The sequence below is a fragment of the Vidua chalybeata genome, chromosome 10 (assembly GCF_026979565.1).
Source record: "Vidua chalybeata isolate OUT-0048 chromosome 10, bVidCha1 merged haplotype, whole genome shotgun sequence".
Classification (NCBI taxonomy): domain Eukaryota; kingdom Metazoa; phylum Chordata; class Aves; order Passeriformes; family Viduidae; genus Vidua; species Vidua chalybeata.
This window is the reverse complement of record NC_071539.1, coordinates 8425444-8445190: the sequence shown is the minus strand read 5'-3', so window position 1 is coordinate 8445190 and position 19747 is coordinate 8425444. Positions and strand designations below refer to the sequence as shown.

Sequence of the window (19747 nt, the reverse complement as noted above, 5' to 3'; positions counted from 1 at the left end):
CTCAGGGGAAGAGAAAAGCAGATGCATGTAATAACTCTTTCATGTAAATGTTTTCTTTATTGCTGAACCTTCCTCACTGGAAACTGAGTCGGGAGGAGCAGGAAAAAAGAACAGTGGTGCCTCTTTATACTCCAGCCCCCATCAAGGTCAAGTCCATTCAGTCTGTCCAGGGACCAGCAAGCTGGTTCAGAACAGCTATGTCATCAGCAGGAATATGGTATTCTCAAGCTCAATCTCAAAAAAGTTAGTAATTTGATCATCCAAATAGCTTCTTAATGGCATAAAGTGAAACACAGTGCAAAGGCCACATTGAAGAAAAAGAAAAAAAATGAGGACTCAGTGTGACTGAGTGAAGATTGATTAATTTTTAAACGCCTGTTATCATGTATGAAAAAACTTATTTCTGGTGTACTTTATCCACAGTCTCTAAAGTGCATTTTTTTAATCAAAACTTGTAACAAGTGTGGTGAGTTTGCCCTGGCTGGGTGCCAGGTGCCCACTAAAGCTGCTTTGTCACTGCCCTCCTCAGCCAGACAGGGGAGAGAAAATGCAACAGAAGGCTCATGGGTCAAGGTAAGGATAGAGAGATCACTCACCAAATATCCTCACAGGCAAAACTGACTGGACTCGGGAAAATTGGCTTATTACTAATCAATCCAGAGTAAGAGAATGAGAAATAAAGTAATATCTTTAAAACACCTTCTTCCCAGGCTTAAATTTACTCCTGATTTTCTCTACCTTCTCTGTCAGCTGGTGTAGGGGAATGGGAATGGGAGCTGCAGTCAGCTCATCATGTGTTGCTTCTGCCCCTCCTTTTTCCTCAGGATAAGGATTCCTTACACTCTTCCCTTGCCCCAACTTGGGATCCCTTCCATTGGAGGCAGTCCTTCATGAACTGATCCAGTGTAGGTCCTTTCCATGATGTGCAGTCCTTTAGGAACAAACTGCTCTGGCCCAGGCTTCCACAGGGTCATAGCCCCCACTGGGCATCCACCTGCTCTGGTGTGGGGTCCTCCATGAGCTGCAGGTGAATCCCTGCTCCACCACTGACCTCCAGGGGTTGTAGGGGCACAGCTGCCTCACCATGGTCTGCTCCATAGGCTGCAAGAAAATCTTTGCTCCTCACCCACAGCAGTTCCTCCCACACATTCTTCACAGGCTGTGGGATTTGCATAGCTGTTTTTCCTCACATATTCTCACTCTTCTCTCCCCGGTTCTTTCCCAGTTCCTTTTTTTTTTTTTTCCTTCACCACTATGTTATCCCAGAGGCACTATCCCAGCACTGATGGACTCAATCTTGGCCAGAACTGCATCCATCTTGGAACTGACTGGCATTGGCTCTGTCAGACATAGGAGAGGCTTCCAGCAGCTTCTCACAGAAGCCACCCCTGTAATCCCCTGCTACCAAAACCTTGCCACACAAACGCAATACAGCAGGAAACAGCTGGAACACAGGAGCCAAGGCAGTCCCAAGGTGTTCATAGACCCAAAGCAAAGCTATTTGGTGCCACGCAGGGGAGACAAGCACCAATTCTCAGCCATCTCTAATCCTGGCTTGACCAGACTCAGACAATAGTGTTTAATCCTTTGTTCTTGTGTGTCACGTATCTGTAACAATTACAAAGCACTGTGATCACTGACTAATCCTTAAACCAGGCAGTCTCCACATGACAGCAGAGATGGACTTCTCAATAGGACCATGAAGAACAAGGTTTACCAAGGCTATTGAAGGGTTATGAGACATTCAACCATATGCACCTGTCCAAAGACTTTTCAAACATGTTCTGAGTACTATAGTTCTCAGAACTGTTGCAACCTGAACACTAAACAGATCTATAAAATTTACAAGGTTGTTGTCCAAAACTTCATTGCCACTGTGACCTTCCTGGATGTTTTATTTAAACCTTGTAAAATTCATTCTCGGTAGCAGCTTAGGTGTTAAGAAGTCAGAAAACTACAGCCACTTTTTCTTTTGCTTTACTTTGCCTAAACTGGTCCCCAGCTGCAGCCATTTATCCTGTTATCTTGATGGCAGGTGGATAACCTTAGTGTCATTCTGGTGAACAAACAAAGTTTATTTAGATAAACTCAGAAGTTTATTTGCAGTATAAACAGGGTATGATGAGAACCAACCAACCCCAGCAACCCACTCATTCTGTTTACTTAACTACTCCTCCTGAAAAACAGAAGAGGTGACTAAAATCCTGTCAGGCATTTCTTTTCCATTTTGTTCTTAAAGAGCCTTCTAATCCAGAGGGCCTTTTTCATCCAATTATGAAGGCCTTCATTGTACTAACACTCTGCTGCAGTTTTTTCTCTAGCAGAGCCATTCCTCTTGCATTTGAGTTTTCGGACTGTGATGACCCTGATGTCTTTAAAGCTGTTGACGCAGCACTGAAGAAATACAATGGAGACAGCACAACTGGTAACCAATTTGCTCTATATGTGGTGATGGAAGCCAAGAGAACTGTAAGTAGATTTTGGGAAAAAAAAAAAAAAAGCTGGAATTGTTTATGCACTCTGAATCAGCTTATCTCCATCTCATTTGTAAGGGGGCAAGCATGACAGCAAATTGTCTTCCAAAAATGTTTTAAAAAAATCAAAGTGACTTCCACAGTAAGATACTTGTTCCCCTGATAAGCAGGGGTGTATATTATGTTTTTATCAGCAGAACTCTGTGTGCTGGTGAATTGCTTACTAATATGAGGACTAAAGAATAGAAAATTTCTATCACCAACACACTTTGTCTTACTATTCCACTCTGTTCTCTTTTTTCTTTATTGGGAATTCTACTCCTTTCCATCATCTGTAAGGTTTTCAGCCCAATGGCAAAACCACACTTACAAAAAATATTAATATAATCTTGACTTGGGAAGAGCTGGTGCTGCACATAAAGGAGAATCACCTGATAAAGTTTGGCAATATTCTGACTTGTTTGTGAATACTATTTGATTGACACCAGTCCTAAGTCACAGATCTATCTAGAAGCAGTAGGTGGTATTGTAGTCAAATAGGGTGACAGCTAAAATTACAGAGGAAAGATGAATGCAACATGATCCTTTGCCTGGAGTCCTTCTATATAGCCTTAATCTAACAAAAGAGTATTTACCTCGGAGAGGTATACAAAGATGGTATTACCATAATAATGACAAGCATTATTTTACTTGAAAGTAACATTAGCATTTTTTTCTACTGAATTGGATTTTCAGATGTAAACCACAAGAAATCCAGTGTTAGAGAGAATATTTTGCACTCCAAAATCACAAGACACTTTTACCCAGACAGAAATTGACCTCGGAAAAGAGCCATGCATTGCTAAACACTTACAGCAAATTACCCACATCTCCTGGCACCTGCCCTTTCGTGTTCCTGTTTACACAGGAGATTTTAGCATGTGGAGACAAAGAGTAAAATCAGAAAACCCTTTATATAATTAACATTAAGTAAATGAATAGTTTCACTGAACATTCTTAACGTTCTCATTCTTAACAAGAGCCAAATGCAAATATCTCTATATCACAGCTGTAGTACCACCTACCTTCCTTTTGCTGGTGTTCCTAAAGGAGAGATAGGAGTTTCAGAATTCTATCTTAAACAATGCTATATTTTTAAGAATACATATTTATTGCAATTATTATTCATCTTTCCTTCTCTAGATAGCCATCTTTTCTTAAAAGATACAAAGTGGAAATTGATTATTACTTTGAGTCATTGATCTGATTATGATATTAAGTAAAAAATAGAGAAAAGGAATCTACAATTGAAATTTCCTCATATTTGAGGTTCTTTTTCTAAAAAGAGTATAGATTTTATTTCTCACTAGTCTCACAATGTTGAATGCATTAATTAAATAGCTGGTTATTACATATTCATGTACATTCATTATTGATAAGGTAATAAGACATAAAAGCTTACTAGTGAAAGACTAAACCTGCCCCAGTTAAAGGCATAGCTGTTCATAATAGTAATGTAATAAACTAATAGCAAATAATACAGAAACAATGCCTTTTCTTACTTCGCTTACTTACTGAGCTGATTTATTGCAGATTTAGAACACTGTAACAGAGAACAGAATTTGGCTCTTTTTAAATCCCAAATAATGTAATCTGATGTAATTCCATAAAAGTCAATTTCTACCTGCTGAGGACTAAGTCTATTATATTCTTAGAGCCCCTTTTATCCTTTTTTACAACTATTATATGAGGTACCTCTACACTTCTTCGTACCTATAGCAATACACATCAGGAATTAAGAGAAGGCAGAATATAATTCTGTGTCTACTGCATCAGTGTAAATATGCCAACCACATCAGCTAAGCCTCATTTTTTTTGGTAGCACTAAGGCAAGAATTATAGTTTAATCCTCCCAGCAGAGACAGAGAAAAATAACTGGATATTTTAGAATAATTGGTGCTAAACTACAGCAGCTGCCTGTTTGTATTTCAAAAGTCACATTGGCAGAGCATTTTTAGTGGCTGTAAAAGGTTAGTAACTTCTGACTTTATATCTTCTCTAGAGGATGAACCACAAACCTTACAGTGTTGTCACTGTCACCTGTAGGCACAGGCCTGCTACCTGGTTTATGGCAAGGAGAAAATGCCCACTACTGATTTACCAAATTCTGAAGTGCTTACACTGGCCAGGCCAAACTTTGCTTAATGTTTTTTATTTCATCTTATGGGATACCTGAGGCTGTCCTGCCCTGCAGCCAGGCCTCCAATGCCTGTAGAAAACCGCAGGCACTGCTCAAGGCTGTCTCCAGAGCACATCTCTGCTCCCCCTTCCCGGGCAGGCCAGGCAGCTGAAGTTCCCTGGTACCACTGAGCAGAGGCTGTTTGGGCACTGCCAGGCTGCCTCTGGGCTGCCAGGGGAGCTGTACAAAAACAAAGTGGACAGATCTGGGAGGAGGCCAAGAGTGAGAGCGAGGGAGTCAGACAGGAGCACAGTCCAAGCTGGCAATTGTGCTAACTATCCAAGCAGCCACCCAAAATGGCTTTTTTTGGAGTACATTTCAATGAGAGTATAAAAACTAACCACTTCTTTTTGGTTCTAAACCCATTGGTACTACAAGTTAAAATGAAGGCAGTTAAGCATATTGTATGCTTTATATCAACATATTGTCATTGTAGGTAAGGGCTAAGTAATATAATTAGGTAAGTTAATATTTGAACTACCAAGATCTGAGAGACCAGCAGCTAATGGGAAACCATACTATAAAATTTAAGGTAACTAAATAATAGTATTTACTTTTTTGAAACTCTTATCTTTCCACTTGATTTGTTACCATGCAAATGATGAAATGTATATTGTTTTAATCCAGGCAGGTCCTGACCCACAGTTCTATGTGAAATACAGAATACTTGAAAGCACTTGCACCGCTGAGGAAAACAAACACTGGCAACACTGTCATTACAAAGTATCTGCAGAGGCTGTAAGTATCTGTTCTCTTTAAAAGTTCTCTGTGCAGAAACATAAGGACCAGGACTACAATTGCCTGCGGAAAATACAGTAGAAGAATTAACTTTTTTAGCTGCGTTGCTTTAGAGAGCTTATACGACTACAGTACAGAAATGTTTACAACCCCAAAGTTAACCATTACAGTCCTGAGTTTTCCAGTACAATTCTGAATATATGCAGAAAGGAACATTTCAGTGCTTCAGTATGAAGGTTCACAATAAATCCAACATAAGATTTGTGCACTGTGAGAGTGTAAGGACTGTAAAACTTGGTATTAATTATGTATAATGGAAACTTGCACAACCAAACAGTCACATGGAAGCCACTATGGCAGAAATTTTGGCAGAGGGCTTTCAGCAGTGCCAAGCATGTCTGGCTTGTGCTACCAGAGGGCACCCAGGGGAGGTACAATGGGGGCACACACTGCAGGGACACTGCACATTCCCAGGGCATGCCACTGCTCTTTCACACAGTGCACAGGAAGGGAACATGGTGACAATATGATTTGAATCTATGTGAAATGCCATGGTCATTGCCACATACCTTGTACTAGTAGAGAGGAAAATGCATAAATACATGGTTTATACAGTCTTTAGTCTTGGGCATGTGTTCATTTCCATTATTCTGACTGTAAAGTCTTTAGTTAATCAATGCACATCATACAAATATAAAGCATCATTCAAGTCATCTGCTCAGTTTGTCCCCTACTTTCCTCAATATCAACAAAACTGATCCTTTTTCAGTAACAAAACAGCAAGTTAGACATTATTACAAATATACACATGAACCTCTTCCCCAGAATCAGTCTGCAACTGTCAGCTGTGTTCAATAGCTAAAGCACTGTATTTTTATTTAGCAAGTTTCAGACAATTGTTGCCATATGTTTTTGCAGAAAACGGGAGAATGCACAGCTCGAGTTCATATGAATGATGCTGATAAAACAACTAATGTTTCACAAGAATGCAAAATTTTCTCAGGTATGTAACTATTCGGGACAGCTTTCAACAAATACATTTACAAATAAAAATGGAATATACAATACTGAGACTTTCAAGTAATTTTAAAGGTAGAAGCTCCTTATCATTCTAGTCAGACATTTATAAATAATCTTTTGTAAGCAATTATTGGTTAAAGATAAAATTTCACTTCACTGTTATACACATATAGACTAAATAAGTGAAGCACAGGCAGTTTCTGCCCAGGATAATAAAATTCAGCATGTATGTGTAGTAAGTTTCTTCAAGCACTAGAATTATGCCAAATTAAAATTAGTTTGCTTAAGACCAAAAGCATACAAAAAACTTCAGAGACTGGATGCAACTTGCCACACTTCAACTTTCTGTCCTTACTTTTTTAAACATAAAATTGTCTGAGGAATTACTGGAAAACACTTGGTATGACAAAATTGCACCTTCATTTTCTCCAAACTGAAATTTAATGAATTCTTGCTGTTAAAGTTTAGCAAAACAAATATTTACCCCAAACAAGAAAAGACAAAAATTTCATTTGCAAAACAGAAATCTGGCAGTGATGTAATTATGTAAGAGATGGATCTTTTACACCTTAACAATAAGAAATACTACTATTTTTCACCTATAAGACACTCATATGACTATTACATTCACATAGGAATTCTCCTTATTAAAAAGAAATCACATTGTTTTAAAGATTTCCAACTGAGATCTCTATGCCTGGTGCTCTGAAAGATATACCCAAGCTCCCTTTAAAATATCCATTGAACTATTAACTACAGAAATATTCCCCCCAGTTTCTGAGATGTTTGGCAGCCGATGTTTGCTTTTTGTTCCTAGCTATCCTGTTTAAAGCTGAAATGGCTTTACCTACAGTGTCCTTCCAGGAACTGCAGTGCACAAACTCCATGTTCTGCATTGAACAAATGCTGCATTTGTAGGGCAATGGTGACACCTAGTTGCCAGCAAAAGTTGTGTGAATCCCACAGAGACCACGGGAAATTTGCATTTGAATCCTTGCTTAGAAAGCAAAAAATCCCCATATATAAATTAAATGAATCAGGTGTTCAGCCTAAGGAACTCATCTCTTCTTACCAAGTTGTAACAACTCTGGAAAATAATACACATTCATCCAGCATAGTCCTTATGAAAGTGCTGAGACCACAGCTGGTCTAGAAGTAGGGGTGCTGTTGGTTCATTATCTCCTTTGTTACTGCTTACTGAAAACATGGTCACACTTTTCTGTAAGGTATCTGTTTGTCATTACTGAGTCAACATAAGACATACTTTGGTCACACCTGACAGGTGAGGGATTTCCCCACTGTATTGGTACCACACTGTTCAGCCTCTTTGGTGGAACAGTTTGATCTAACTGACCCTGGATTGGTTTCCTGGCTGGTGCAAACTGGCATAACTTCCTTTAAGCCAGTTTATGCCAGCTGAAGATCAGGCACATAAATTTTACTTCAATTCCACAGAGACCACATATTGTCCCACTTCCATTCTCAAGCTCACTGACTTGTGAAATTAATTTATGTGCTGAACTATAAAATTAATTTATGAAAATCCAGTCCATGATTACTAGAAAGGAAAGAGAGTTAATAGGATTAGTAGTAGGAAACAGGAGTTTGAGCATCCCTGTCAAGCTTGTCTATTCCCAGCCAATCCAGCTGGTTTAGCCTGGAGGTAGCACCAAGTGGTAACCGGCAGCCACGGTGACTGGTAGGGACAGCAGAACAGTCCAACTACAGTCCCTGGGGCACTCAGAGTCACAGCAGCTCACATGGGTGAGCCCAAACACTTCTGCTGAAGTCCCCATCCTGAAATGTGGTGAGGACAGCAAGCAGCTGCACTCTGTGGGTGAGCTTTGTAGAATCTGAAAACCATCCCCTTAGTTGTAGTCTCCACTGGCTCATCCCTGGCTGAATGAGTAATGTACCTTCCTTAATTGTGTCAAAACTACACGCAAGATTTTTCTGAAATTCATGTTTTCTGAAGTTCAGAAAAGCAAGAATTTCTGAAATGCTGGAATGGAGTTCACTGCCAAAACCATGCCTGGACCCTAAGGTCATGGATTGCCCCTGCCACCACAACCAGAGCATGTTCCTGAATATAAAAATGTCTTTGTAGGCCTTGAAACTGGAATAGAGGGTTTGCTTATCACACCAGCTGAAAGCAGGAAAGGTTCTTGCACACTCCCAGATAGGAAAAAATGAAAATCTAAGGCTGTTTAGCATGAAGCCCTATGTTTTTTGGTTTTTCTTTTCCAGATGTGTCAAAGATAAGACTTACTGAGGCTCCATGTCTTGGATGCTTTCATCATATATCAAGTGACGGCTCAGAAGTGTCAGAAATTCTGAAAAAAGCCATTCAGAAGTTTAACAAGCACAGTGATGAACTTGCCCTTTTTAAGCTTGTGGAAATAAAAGAAGCTAAGAGACAGGTTTGTGCATGATTTTTCTCTACATTTTACTGAAATAATCCAACCCAAAGCAGGTACCTTGTTTGTTTTGTGTATATTTCTGATATTAAAGCATACAAAATGCGTATAGTGGGTAGACTCAATAAATAATTATCTTCATTTATAAGGAATCATTAACAGTTACCTACTGGATTTTCAGAGCTCTCAACTGATAGTATTTTTTTAAAAATCTGCAGTTGCTTCTAAGCACTGTTTAGCACTGGTTTATTTGCATTCTGGTCTGGCACATGCAACCTGTATCATCTCAGACCCTCCTGGGTACTTCCTTTGGCCTTGCCCTGAGGCTCCAGCAGGAGCAGATCCCTCCTAGGGGCTGTGCCAGCCTGCACAGATGTCTCTCACACTCACCAGCCTCTCAAACAGCAGCAGGCATCTCTGTTTGTGCAGGCAATAGGGCCCATTTGTCAGCAGCTGCTATGTGCACTGCTAGGATAGGTAACGTGCAATGATAGGATAGGTAAACCCCACATAGGAAAAATGGGTAAGAGAACCCAAAACCACAGCATGCCACTGCTGCAAGATTTCTGCTCATGGGATTATCTGTTTTGCAAGAAATGACTACTGAGGTTGCAGAAATTCTGTGTCATCTGGTATTTCATGCAATAATTCCTTCCCTGTGAAAGGTTTTCCTATGGATTGGTGGGACATTGCTAGAAAGTAAAGTTTCTTATTTGGTTTTTAACTAGTGTACAACCCAACAGCAAACACAGACCCCTTTCTTTGAACCTGTGTATATTTACTAAGCCAAAAAGAAACTTCTGGTCTCATGTCAGCTTGACTCATGATTTAAGCCAGACTGTCCTTGTTATATTTACTGATGGCAGCAATCCTCTTTGCTGAAAGACAAACTTGCACAACATTTAGGCCACATGACAAAGTGTTGCAGACAGACTGCAATCCAGCAGCTGGAAAGAGAACCATCATGTCTCCTCTGGCAAACGGGGAAAAGTCAGAGCTCTCCACTTCAATTGATCTGGGATAACAAGTTCTTATATTTGATTGTTTTTCCTTTTTAATACAATGTTACCTGGCCCAACACTATGATTTGTAGAGGTTTCATGGGTGAGAAGAAGTAGCCACTGTTAGGAAAACGGAACAGCTTCCTGGAGAGAAAAATTTTAAAATGGGTTATGAACCTGGACAAAACTGTGTGTGGGAAGGTAAAGCCCAGGATAGACACAATTATGGGTAGATGATAAATGCAGAACACTCAACAAAAAATTATGCCAGCAGTATAAAGTTACATTATTCAAATACTGTTTTACTGTGTCCCATGCTCAGGAATGCAGGACTTGCCAGGCTGTGTTACTGTAGTCATCTATCTAGTCCAGCTTCCTGTCACGGGCAGTAATAAGTAACAGATCTTTGGAGGAAAGCACAAGAAACCCAGCAGTGTGAGGCTGCAGGCTTGCCAGAAGTGGACACCAAATACAAAGTGCACTTCTAATAAAAGCAGGACTTAGTTTACATTTTGTACTGCAACGACAAGATAGTTTTTTGCTGTCCATGAACAATCTGTGGCTTAATGAGTGCAAAGTGATTTGATAGATAGAAGGCACTAAATGAGTAGTTTTGCTTTCTTTGCTAACCTCATGTAATAGTTTAACTTTCTAGTTTGCATTGTTTTACATAATATATAACCTAAATATCTCTTCCAGGTGGTAGCTGGATGGAATTATGTAATTAGATATGAAATTGAGGAGACTAATTGCTCCAAAGACCAATTTCAAGATTTAACTCCAGAATGCAAAATCACTTCTAGAGGTGTAAGTAATCTCAAAAATCTGTTTATCAAGAAAATATCACTTTAACAAATAATCACTGAGATCTGACTCAAGAAAATACTTATAGTCTTGCTTCATTTCACAAACAAAGTTTAAATCCAGTCTTACACATAACTGTTTATGTAACTAGGACATCCATGTCTTCTGAATCAGTGACTAAGGGGACCACTGAAAGGTTTACAGATTACACCACAGAATCTGACCAGTCTTACCCAAATAATAAATTCCTTGAGAAGTTTTTATCCAGGTATTCCAGGAGTCACTTATGTACAACCCAAGAAGTGATAATTAAAATTAGCACAATTTCCAGCCTAAGACATATTTTCTCAGAAAAGTCAGTAGCTGAATTATTACTTAACCTTTATCACAGTCCAAATAATAGCTTCAAAAGAAATTTATTCACATAATTTACGCATAATCTAGCTAAACAGTGCTGCAAACACAGGTACTCCTTTGGCTTCACTGACCTGGAACTGAAGGAGCTGTACCAAAAATAGAGGCTTCCTTTCTCAACTGACCTCACTGAACCAGCTCATGAGGGCATCAGAAAAACAATTTTGCAAACACAAGGCAGAGGGCAGGAATGCAGAGTCACTATGAATGGTGGTGGTAAATGGGAGGGGACAGAATGGCATCTGTTTCAGCTGTTGAGGAAATGCACCATTGAGTGTTACTTTCAAGAGCCTCTCCTGTTCAAAAATTAATCCTTGTGCATCTCAAGAATGTTTCAGATGTATTGATCAAAAAAGGAAATAATGGCAGCACTGGTAAATAATAGAAGTGTGAGAGTCAGACTAGCTGAAGCAAATCCCTCCACTACCCATGTGCCCTTAAACCTTAAGCAAGTTACTTAAACAGCTTGAGTCTGAGTTTCTCCAGCTGTCACCCAGAGGTGGTGACTTCTGTCACCTCACCTACTGCAGGAGCACTGCCTCACTCACATACTGCTTTGGTCACACAGGGCTTCTGGAATTAGATCATAAGCACTTATCCCCTGAACTTGCCAGTAGATCACTGACAGATAGAATACCATATTTCAAGAATATTCTATACCTTGGAATATTCCAAATTCCAAGGAAGTTTTCTCATACCTTTAGCTCTGTACTATTAAAGTTCAAATGGGAGGGCCAGAATTGCACCCTGTATTCAACACAAATATGAACCACTGAGCTATACTGGGACATTATGTCAAAACCTTTAACCTGGATAATAAGCCTTGACATTGTTCTTCATTAGTTTTTTTAAAAATACTACTAAGTAGATGTTTTATAATTACATTTTCAAGTAACTGTCATGGTCTTAAGGTCTGAATTTTAAGTATTCCTTCTTATTTTATGGCTAATTGGATTTCTTTAGTCTTTGATAAAGGATTTCACCAAAACCTTTCTTAAAATCTCTGTATATCAAGAGATCTCTTTACCGACCTTTGTTGATGCTTTGTGTAACTTTGGCAAATCTGCAAAATATGACTTCTGCTTACCACAAAACCTCAGTTTTTCCTGGATGTATTCATTGCCCCAGTTCTTTCCTTATTACTGTTTTTAATCACTGGAATGGTGGAATTGGTTTTAGGCTCTATAATCTTTAAAAAAACCCCACAATCAATATCTGCTTTCTTCTAGCTTTAAGATATCAAGGCAGTTTTAAGCAAGTTATCTACCACAGTTCCTTTATAAGACCTGAGAAAATACAAGAAACTCAGTAATATTTGATTTGATAATTGTGTAATTTCTTTTTGGTCCTTACAGTTTGAGACAGAAATTCCATGGAGTTCTCTATAAAATATGATTTTGGCTTGTAGACATTCTCATTTTTTTCTTTAATGAACACATACAAATAGTTCATTTGGCTTTTCTTTTAGGGTGTTATTTTCTCTGAGTAGTCCTTTTGAACTCTGATTATTTATTGCCTCTGCAGACTGTCTATTAGGGAGGGAGGGAGGGAGGGAGGGAGGGAGGAGGGAGGGAGGGAGGGAGGGAGGGAGGAAGGGAGGAAGGAAGGAAGGAAGGAGGAAGGAAGGAAGGAAGGGAAGGAAGGAAGGAAGGAAGGAAGGAAGGAAGGAAGGAAGGAAGGAAGGAAGGAAGGAAGGAAGGAAGGAAGGAAGGAAGGAAGGAAGGAAGGAAGGAAGGAAGGAAGGAAGGAAGGAAGGAAGGAAGGGAGGAAGGGAGGGAGGGAGGGAGGAAGGGAGGGAGGGAGGGAGGAAGGGAGGAAGGGAGGAAGGGAGGAAGGAAGGAAGGAAGGAAGGAAGGAAGGAAGGAAGGAAGGAAGGAAGGAAGGAAGGAAGGAAGGAAGGAAGGAAGGAATTATCAGAAGCATGCTTGACTTATTCTGTTAGCAGGAAGGTATTAGGATGTGAGTTTGTTCATTATTTCTAAATAACAAGGACCTGTTTTGCATTTTTGACTCCAGCGTGTAGCTAAATGTGAAGCCAAAGCATTTCAGAATCTTCAGGCAGAGATTGTAGATACCGCCAGCGACTGCAAGCTTCCAGGTATGTCCTAGGGACTATCAGTTTTGAAAGTTCCACAGTTTTCAGTGTCTTTTATTGTTATGTATTGCTACTTTTTTCTCCAGCCTATCTGGACACAGATATTATTGCATGTAGTAAATGCTGCATTCTCACCCATTCAGACTAGATTTTATTCAACACACAAATTCATTGCCAGTTACATGCACCTCTTGTTTCACCCAAATCAGGTCTTTCCATACATGTAGCTGTTCCGTCTCACATTTTCTGGCTACCTACAACCAGAACACGCAATTCTTGTTTCTACAAGAGAACTGTTGTTAAATGTCCCATGTGACAGTAGGTGCTGATGTTCTTTTAGATATGATATTGCTGATCATATAAAACTCAAATATATTTTGTTTTCATTTCATAGACCCAAATATGAAGAGTTCCAGAAAGCAGGGCTTTATAACTGCTTTATCTACATGGAACCTTTTGTTTCTTAGATCTGAAACCTGTTGTTCTCTTTCAGTTGAAGAAACGGTAGTTGCTGCCATTTGCCCAGGTTGTCCAAGGACGATCCCAAATGACAGTCCAGAACTGAAGGAACTACTGAAGGTTTCTACAGAGAAGTATAATTCGGAGAGTAATGATGACTTCTACTATAAAGGTGGAGAAATACAATCAGCGACAGTTCAGGTTGGGATATATCACAGAGATGAGGAACAAACATGACATTATTATTGGCCTGAGCTGAATGTTACCTAAAGTTTGTATTTAGATTTGAAATAATGTTTTTGTCTAAGTGCTGATACATGAGGTAACTGAAATATCCATTCAATTTTTCCTGTAAAATCTAATCCATACTGTCTCGCATTCAAAAATTTCTTGAATTTTCTTTTTTTTTCTTAAAACAAACTGATTTTAAAAGGATGTGAAGAAGGTTGGCTCAGGGCATTTGATTTCTGTGTATCTACCCTACTTTTTACCTTTGTAACATACCTTAGACTTTTAAAGTATAAAAGTTTTATTAGACAGGACTATTCCCTTGATCCACGACACCAATACTCGCCATGTTATTTTAAGCAGTGTCCACCCTACAGTTGTTGTATGGTCCAAAATGAGGCATCTTAATTTCCCTTAGAAATGTGTTATTTCATATACTGATTGTGCTGCCAATAATACTCTAGCTAGATTCAGAAAAGGACATCTGTGCATAACTTAATACATACAGATAAATAGAACTTGATAAAGGACGAGGAATCAGGGGGATAATATTGGTCAGTGTTTGCATAAGCCTTGTTTACTGTCCCAACACATCAAAATAGAAGTTTAGGATAGAATTGAAAATTTGACAGTGGAGTAGTTCAGAAAATACTTGGGCAAAACTACTCCTGAGCATGAGGTATCACTGGAGAAGGTGCTAAAAGCACACCAGAATTTTTCCAAAGAGCTCATATTATCTTACTGATAATATCTGTGCCTTTTCTTCTTTCAAACTTTTTTCTTCCTTCTGACTTTCCCGATCATGACTGATATTAGCATGCATACACATTTAAAATAGATTTCAGGGAAATAGAATTTCATGTCTTGCCTGATGTCCCCGAAGGAAGATATATTATTTCAAGCTCTGTGAAAAATACTATGAGAACTCATAGCAGGCACATTCTTGAACCCATGCAGTTTCTCTCTTTAATGTGTTTGGCAAATAGATTCATTTTCAACTGAGCTTGTTCATCACACACTTTGTTTTACTCACATTCCACTTTTCTGACATCGTATTTGGCTCTCTACACTGCTATCACTAATGATTTCATCTGTTACTAATGAAATTACTGCAGACATTTAATAACTGTGGGCCCAATATTATTCTGACCTTTTCTGTTTCCTTCAGCTTCAATGCTAGAATTTTTGAGAATAGGAACCGGAGTAAACAAGTTACTTGATTAGAAGCAGATAAGTTTACTGCCAAATATTTTAATATTGTTCTTCACATATGTTGGCCCAGTGGTTAGGACTTGTAGAATACAAGTAGTATAAGCTTGTAGAAAATCATCTTTCCTGTGAAACCTTTTTAATAAAATGCTTTTAGTGCAGAAAGCTTTCTTGCTAATTTTTCAGGTGGTTGCAGGAAAAAAGTATCGAGTAAAATTTACAGTTTGGAAGACAAACTGCTCCAAGAGTGAGTTTGAAAAACTTAATGAAGACTGTACAGCCACATCAAACAGTGTAAGTAATGATAATCTTGCCAACTGTAATGCTTCTTACGGACAAATTGATTTGCATCAGAAACTGTAAATGCTTAAGTAAAATCACATCCTGGGTTCTGTTACCTCTTTCAGTAAACTTTTGTTCCAAGAAGAAGGGCAGCTTTCACTGTTTGTAACCCAAGTTAAGAAATCCTGAAACTTGAACTGCAGCTGCAGGATCAGTGCTCACTGCAAAACCAAAGGAACTTTCTTTTGAAAATAATCAATCAAAGAAAGGAGAGCAGAAGGCTGCTGCCAAATGAAATAGCTGCAATACTCCTGACTCTGTGGACTTGCAGTTAAGGAAAACATGAGACTGGATTGTTACTTGTGAGCAAAGGAATGACATTTCTGGAGTGCGTGCCATGCTGTTGATAGTGAGAAAATATGCTCTGGACATTGGAAAGGAATGCTGATAGGGCCAGAAACCATTGGCAAGGGGGTTGTTTGCGGAGAGGGCCTTTATCTACCATCTCTTTTCCCACCATATGAACAGTGCTTACCTGTGAGATTTTAGAATTTGTTAGTGCAGCAGGCACTAAAAAGAAAAAATAAGGCTTTATTTAAATTTCCCAATTTCCCAATTTTTAGTAGAAGAAACGCCATAAATAAAAAATATTTCTTAGGAATATTATGCAAAAAAATATTTCTTAGGAATATTATGCAGTTAGTGATGGAGGTGAAAAATCCAATTTTCAAGATTTCATCTGAAATCCAAATTTGAATTAAAGTGTTCACACAGGCATACTACAACCTTGAAAAGCTAAGCTGTGATGTGTCCCAATACAGAACTATCCATCACTAAGACAGATTTCATAAACACTTGGTTAAAGTTCCAAGGATTTTAAAGTATTATTTTTAAAAAAGTTTATTTTTCAGGCCCAAGTCTCTTCCTTTGTGTCTGAAGTTTTGTTGCCTTAATGCGTTGGTTTTTGTTTTGTTAACAGGCATCACTGTCATGCGACGCACAAATTCACGTGATCCCATGGCAGGATAAAATCTATCCCCAGGTGAACTGCTCTGAAGAGCAGCAAGTGGTAAGATTCTTCTTCATTACCCATCCTATTAAGCAGAGTGTAGGAAAAAGGCAGTCAATAAATTCTTTATCCATTCCAAGTTATCTTATTATTATCTTATAATTATCCAATTATTATTTTATACCAAAAATAAAGGAACACAGTTCTTTTAACAGTTTCATTAATGTCACACTCTTTTCTCTCACCCTCTAACCTCAACAACCTGTTACATCAAAGCAGTTTCACCTCAACAGCAGTTTCAAGGTGAGACAATGGCCAACAAGGTGATTACACAAAGACACTGGGACAGGGAGAAGTTCTGCCTGTTGGCTGCTCCTCTGCATTCTCAGTTAAGCTCTGGACTATCAAGCCCCATCAAATCCCCAAAATTGCTACTCATACTAGGTTTAAAAGCTGAAATAAAAATGTATTTGCTGGCACAATAATTACACCCCACTGACTTCCAAAGCTCTGTGAACCTTTCCATATGAGTGGAGTGGCACCTGCTGCAGCTGTCAGTCTCTGCACAAGGATCTTCCAGTTTCTTCCTACTCACCTCCACGATGGACTAGTCCTGAATGCAAGTCAGTCTGAAAATCTCACAATGAAATACAAATCTTTTTTATTATCAGATATTTCCGAGGATTGCAGAGACTCCAGTGTAACACTGAATAACGACAGATTGCCCTGCCTTCATAACTAATAACTTTACTGTCCTCATCACCTTCATAATTACATATTCATTTGTTATGTATCAACTAATGTCTTTCCTCTCTATTTTCACTACAATATTTTATCCATATCAACTTTCAAATTTAGCTTCAACTCAAATAACTCTGATTTGCAGCTAGACAATGATCAGAGACTTGGTGGAGAGAAACTCGTGTTGTAGAGTGACTGTACACCCTGCATTCACAGCCTTTGTCTTCCAGTTAAACACTGATGAGGGAGTAGAGATGACTCAATAACAACAGAATGTTTGATATTATCAGCTTTAATCTCTGTGTGTTATTTCCAGGCAGTATTCTGAAATGAATATGTCAAATCTAGAAGTAAAAATTTGAATAGTTACATTTTATATAACAAAATTACACAGATCTTCTGTATATTCTGCCAATGATGATATTTCAGAGATGTGTTAACTTTCAGCATAAATTGATGCTATACATGGGAGTGTAACACTCTAACAAGTGCTGAGACATTTAGTCCTAGAATCCAACTGTATTGTTCATAAATTAAAACCAGTACATAAGTTTTGCTCTCTGTAGTATAATTCCTCTCTTACACTGACAAAACTTCAGTGATAATCAGAAAACTTCAGAAATTTTTCTTTAGCTGCTAAAATACTCCTGAATCATTTGGGAGGATGTTTATGTTTGTATGCTTATCACAGAAAAGATACTTGTTTAGTTTAGATTTTAGTTTAAAAATCTGCTAAATGATTAATGTACTGCAATGAGCCAGCTTCTGAATTTCCCACATCTGAAGCAATTGTTCTGTTTTCATGTAACAAATGTGGCTACTATTGCAATGTTTTTTAGGTGTTCTTTGCAAGAAGGCCTCCTGGATTCACACCTTTCCGGAGCACTGTGATGCTAAGCCAGCCACATGCAGTTTCATATGCTGATAAAAATGAAGGAAAAAGTCAAAGCCCTAGCACAGAAACGAGGAAAGACAATGGACAGGAACCAGAAGGCGAAGGTGAACCTGAGCATAAACACAGGCACAAACACAGGCATAAGCACAGGCATGGAGTTAAAAAGGATCATGACAATGACAAAAGGCATAGGCATGACACTGATTGTGGGCGCAGAAGTGGCCATGGGTGTGGGCATAAAAAACACAGTAAAAAGAATAAACATAAACATCCAAACCCCAAATCTTCTGAGGAGTCAAATGAAAGGGGTTTTAATCAAAATGAAACCCTCCCATCATCTAGTGCTGAAACAGCACTAGAGCTGGTTAGTACAGGGGTTGCAAGGGAGGAAACCAGTAGACCTGCAGAGCCACTAATTGTTCCTGATACTTCTTTATTTAATGGGTTGCCAGATCGCCCAGAATCTCCTCGCCCCAGATGTCCTGGAAAACCATGGAAACAACTTGTGGGCTTTCCAGCCCCTCCTAGCTTTCCCAGAGAATTCACAAATGAGGATCTCTTGCCTTCTGCAGCAGAAAACATCAATCCAGCTACAGAAAACAACGAGGAAGATTTTGATCTCACAGATGCTTTAGCATAATTCAAACATTGCAGGATCCTTTTCAGAGATGTTACAAAGAAAATAAGAAGAATACTGCCTTTTGAAATGTATAAAACACAAAGAGGCAAAAGCTCATATTCTGTTAACTGAAATACTCAAGTAGGTCACCAGCACTTCTGGGGACCTATGACCATATGGCAATACTGTGTATTTGCATATGTTTGCAAATATGTAAATCTGTGTAACTCATCTGCCTCAATTTTCTATAAACACAAACTTAATCACCGCATCAAATCTTACTGTATTATATTTAAAACAATGACAGAAAGAATTTTGCAGATTACGTAAAGAATCTCAACCAAATATGAGTAAAACAAGACAATATAGAACAAGGGAATCTCTCTTAGATATGTGAAATATTTTTTCTCTAATTTACTGGACTGGATCATTTAAAGAACAAAATAAAACAAAGGAACCTTTTTACCTGTTAATTTCTTTAAACAAATCAATATTGTTACCAGTCTATCACTAGTGGTTGTTCTGTTGGATGAGATAACAGGGACAACTGAGAGAATCCTAAATAAAGCAGATATATTATTCCCTATACATATTATGTTAACTTCCTAGAGAAGCACATTGATTGCCAGATTTTCATTCAGCAGAGATGCACAAATTCTACAGATCAGATGACAAAATTACGAACTCCTGAGACACCTAAAATTTGTATGCCTTCTTCCATTATTAGGTTGTGCATAATTTTGAGACTGGACAGATTTTTGTATTCTGGGTATCTTCCAAAGGTTGAGTTTTTGGTGCAATGTATTAGCTAAAAAACACCAAATATTTCTTATTAAATAAAATATGTTTTCCCTCTGTATGGATGTAAGAACTTATTCAGCTGAAAAAACCCAAAAACCACACAGCAATAAATAAGTAAATACTTCAATGCCAGATAAGTTCACCAGTTTGAAATGCTACTCCATCCTGTAAAGACTTAGTGACAGGGTGATGTCCTACAAATGATAACACTTCACTGATGTTGTTCTAAAAGACCACATTACTTGAAACCACAGTGGAAATGCCCTCCACCACAGCTGCAATTCTGCTCATCCCAGCTGCTAGGATTGCTGTGGCATCAAGAC

General features: G+C 38.6%; 1 protein-coding gene across 2 annotated transcripts; it reads left to right on the top strand.

Moving 5' to 3' along the window:
• Window positions 1-2199: 2199 nt before the first annotated feature.
• On the top strand, window positions 2200-19482 carry KNG1 (kininogen 1). Of its 2 annotated transcripts, XM_053952253.1 has the most exons (11): window positions 2205-2469; window positions 5320-5430; window positions 6349-6433; window positions 8698-8870; window positions 10568-10675; window positions 13103-13184; window positions 13675-13841; window positions 15264-15371; window positions 16339-16428; window positions 17949-18108; window positions 18457-19482. In XM_053952253.1, the coding sequence occupies exons 1-11, from the start codon at window positions 2275-2277 to the stop codon at window positions 18642-18644; spliced, it is 1467 nt and encodes a 488-aa protein (XP_053808228.1). In that variant the 5' UTR covers window positions 2205-2274; the 3' UTR covers window positions 18645-19482. The 2 variants fall into 2 exon arrangements, with proteins under 2 accessions (XP_053808227.1, XP_053808228.1); XM_053952252.1 differs by having other exon boundaries at window positions 2200-2469; window positions 17949-19482.
• The last annotated feature ends 265 nt before the right edge of the window (window positions 19483-19747 follow it).

Excerpts from the sequence above, each read along its gene's own strand:
- KNG1 (XM_053952252.1), top strand. The coding sequence starts at position 2,275 with ATGAAGGCCTTCATTGTACTAACACTCTGCTGCAGTTTTTTCTCTAGC. Across the intron at positions 8,871-10,567 it reads TAAAAGAAGCTAAGAGACAG|GTGGTAGCTGGATGGAATTA; the intron begins GTTTGTGCATGA and ends TATCTCTTCCAG. Across the intron at positions 13,185-13,674 it reads CAGCGACTGCAAGCTTCCAG|TTGAAGAAACGGTAGTTGCT; the intron begins GTATGTCCTAGG and ends GTTCTCTTTCAG.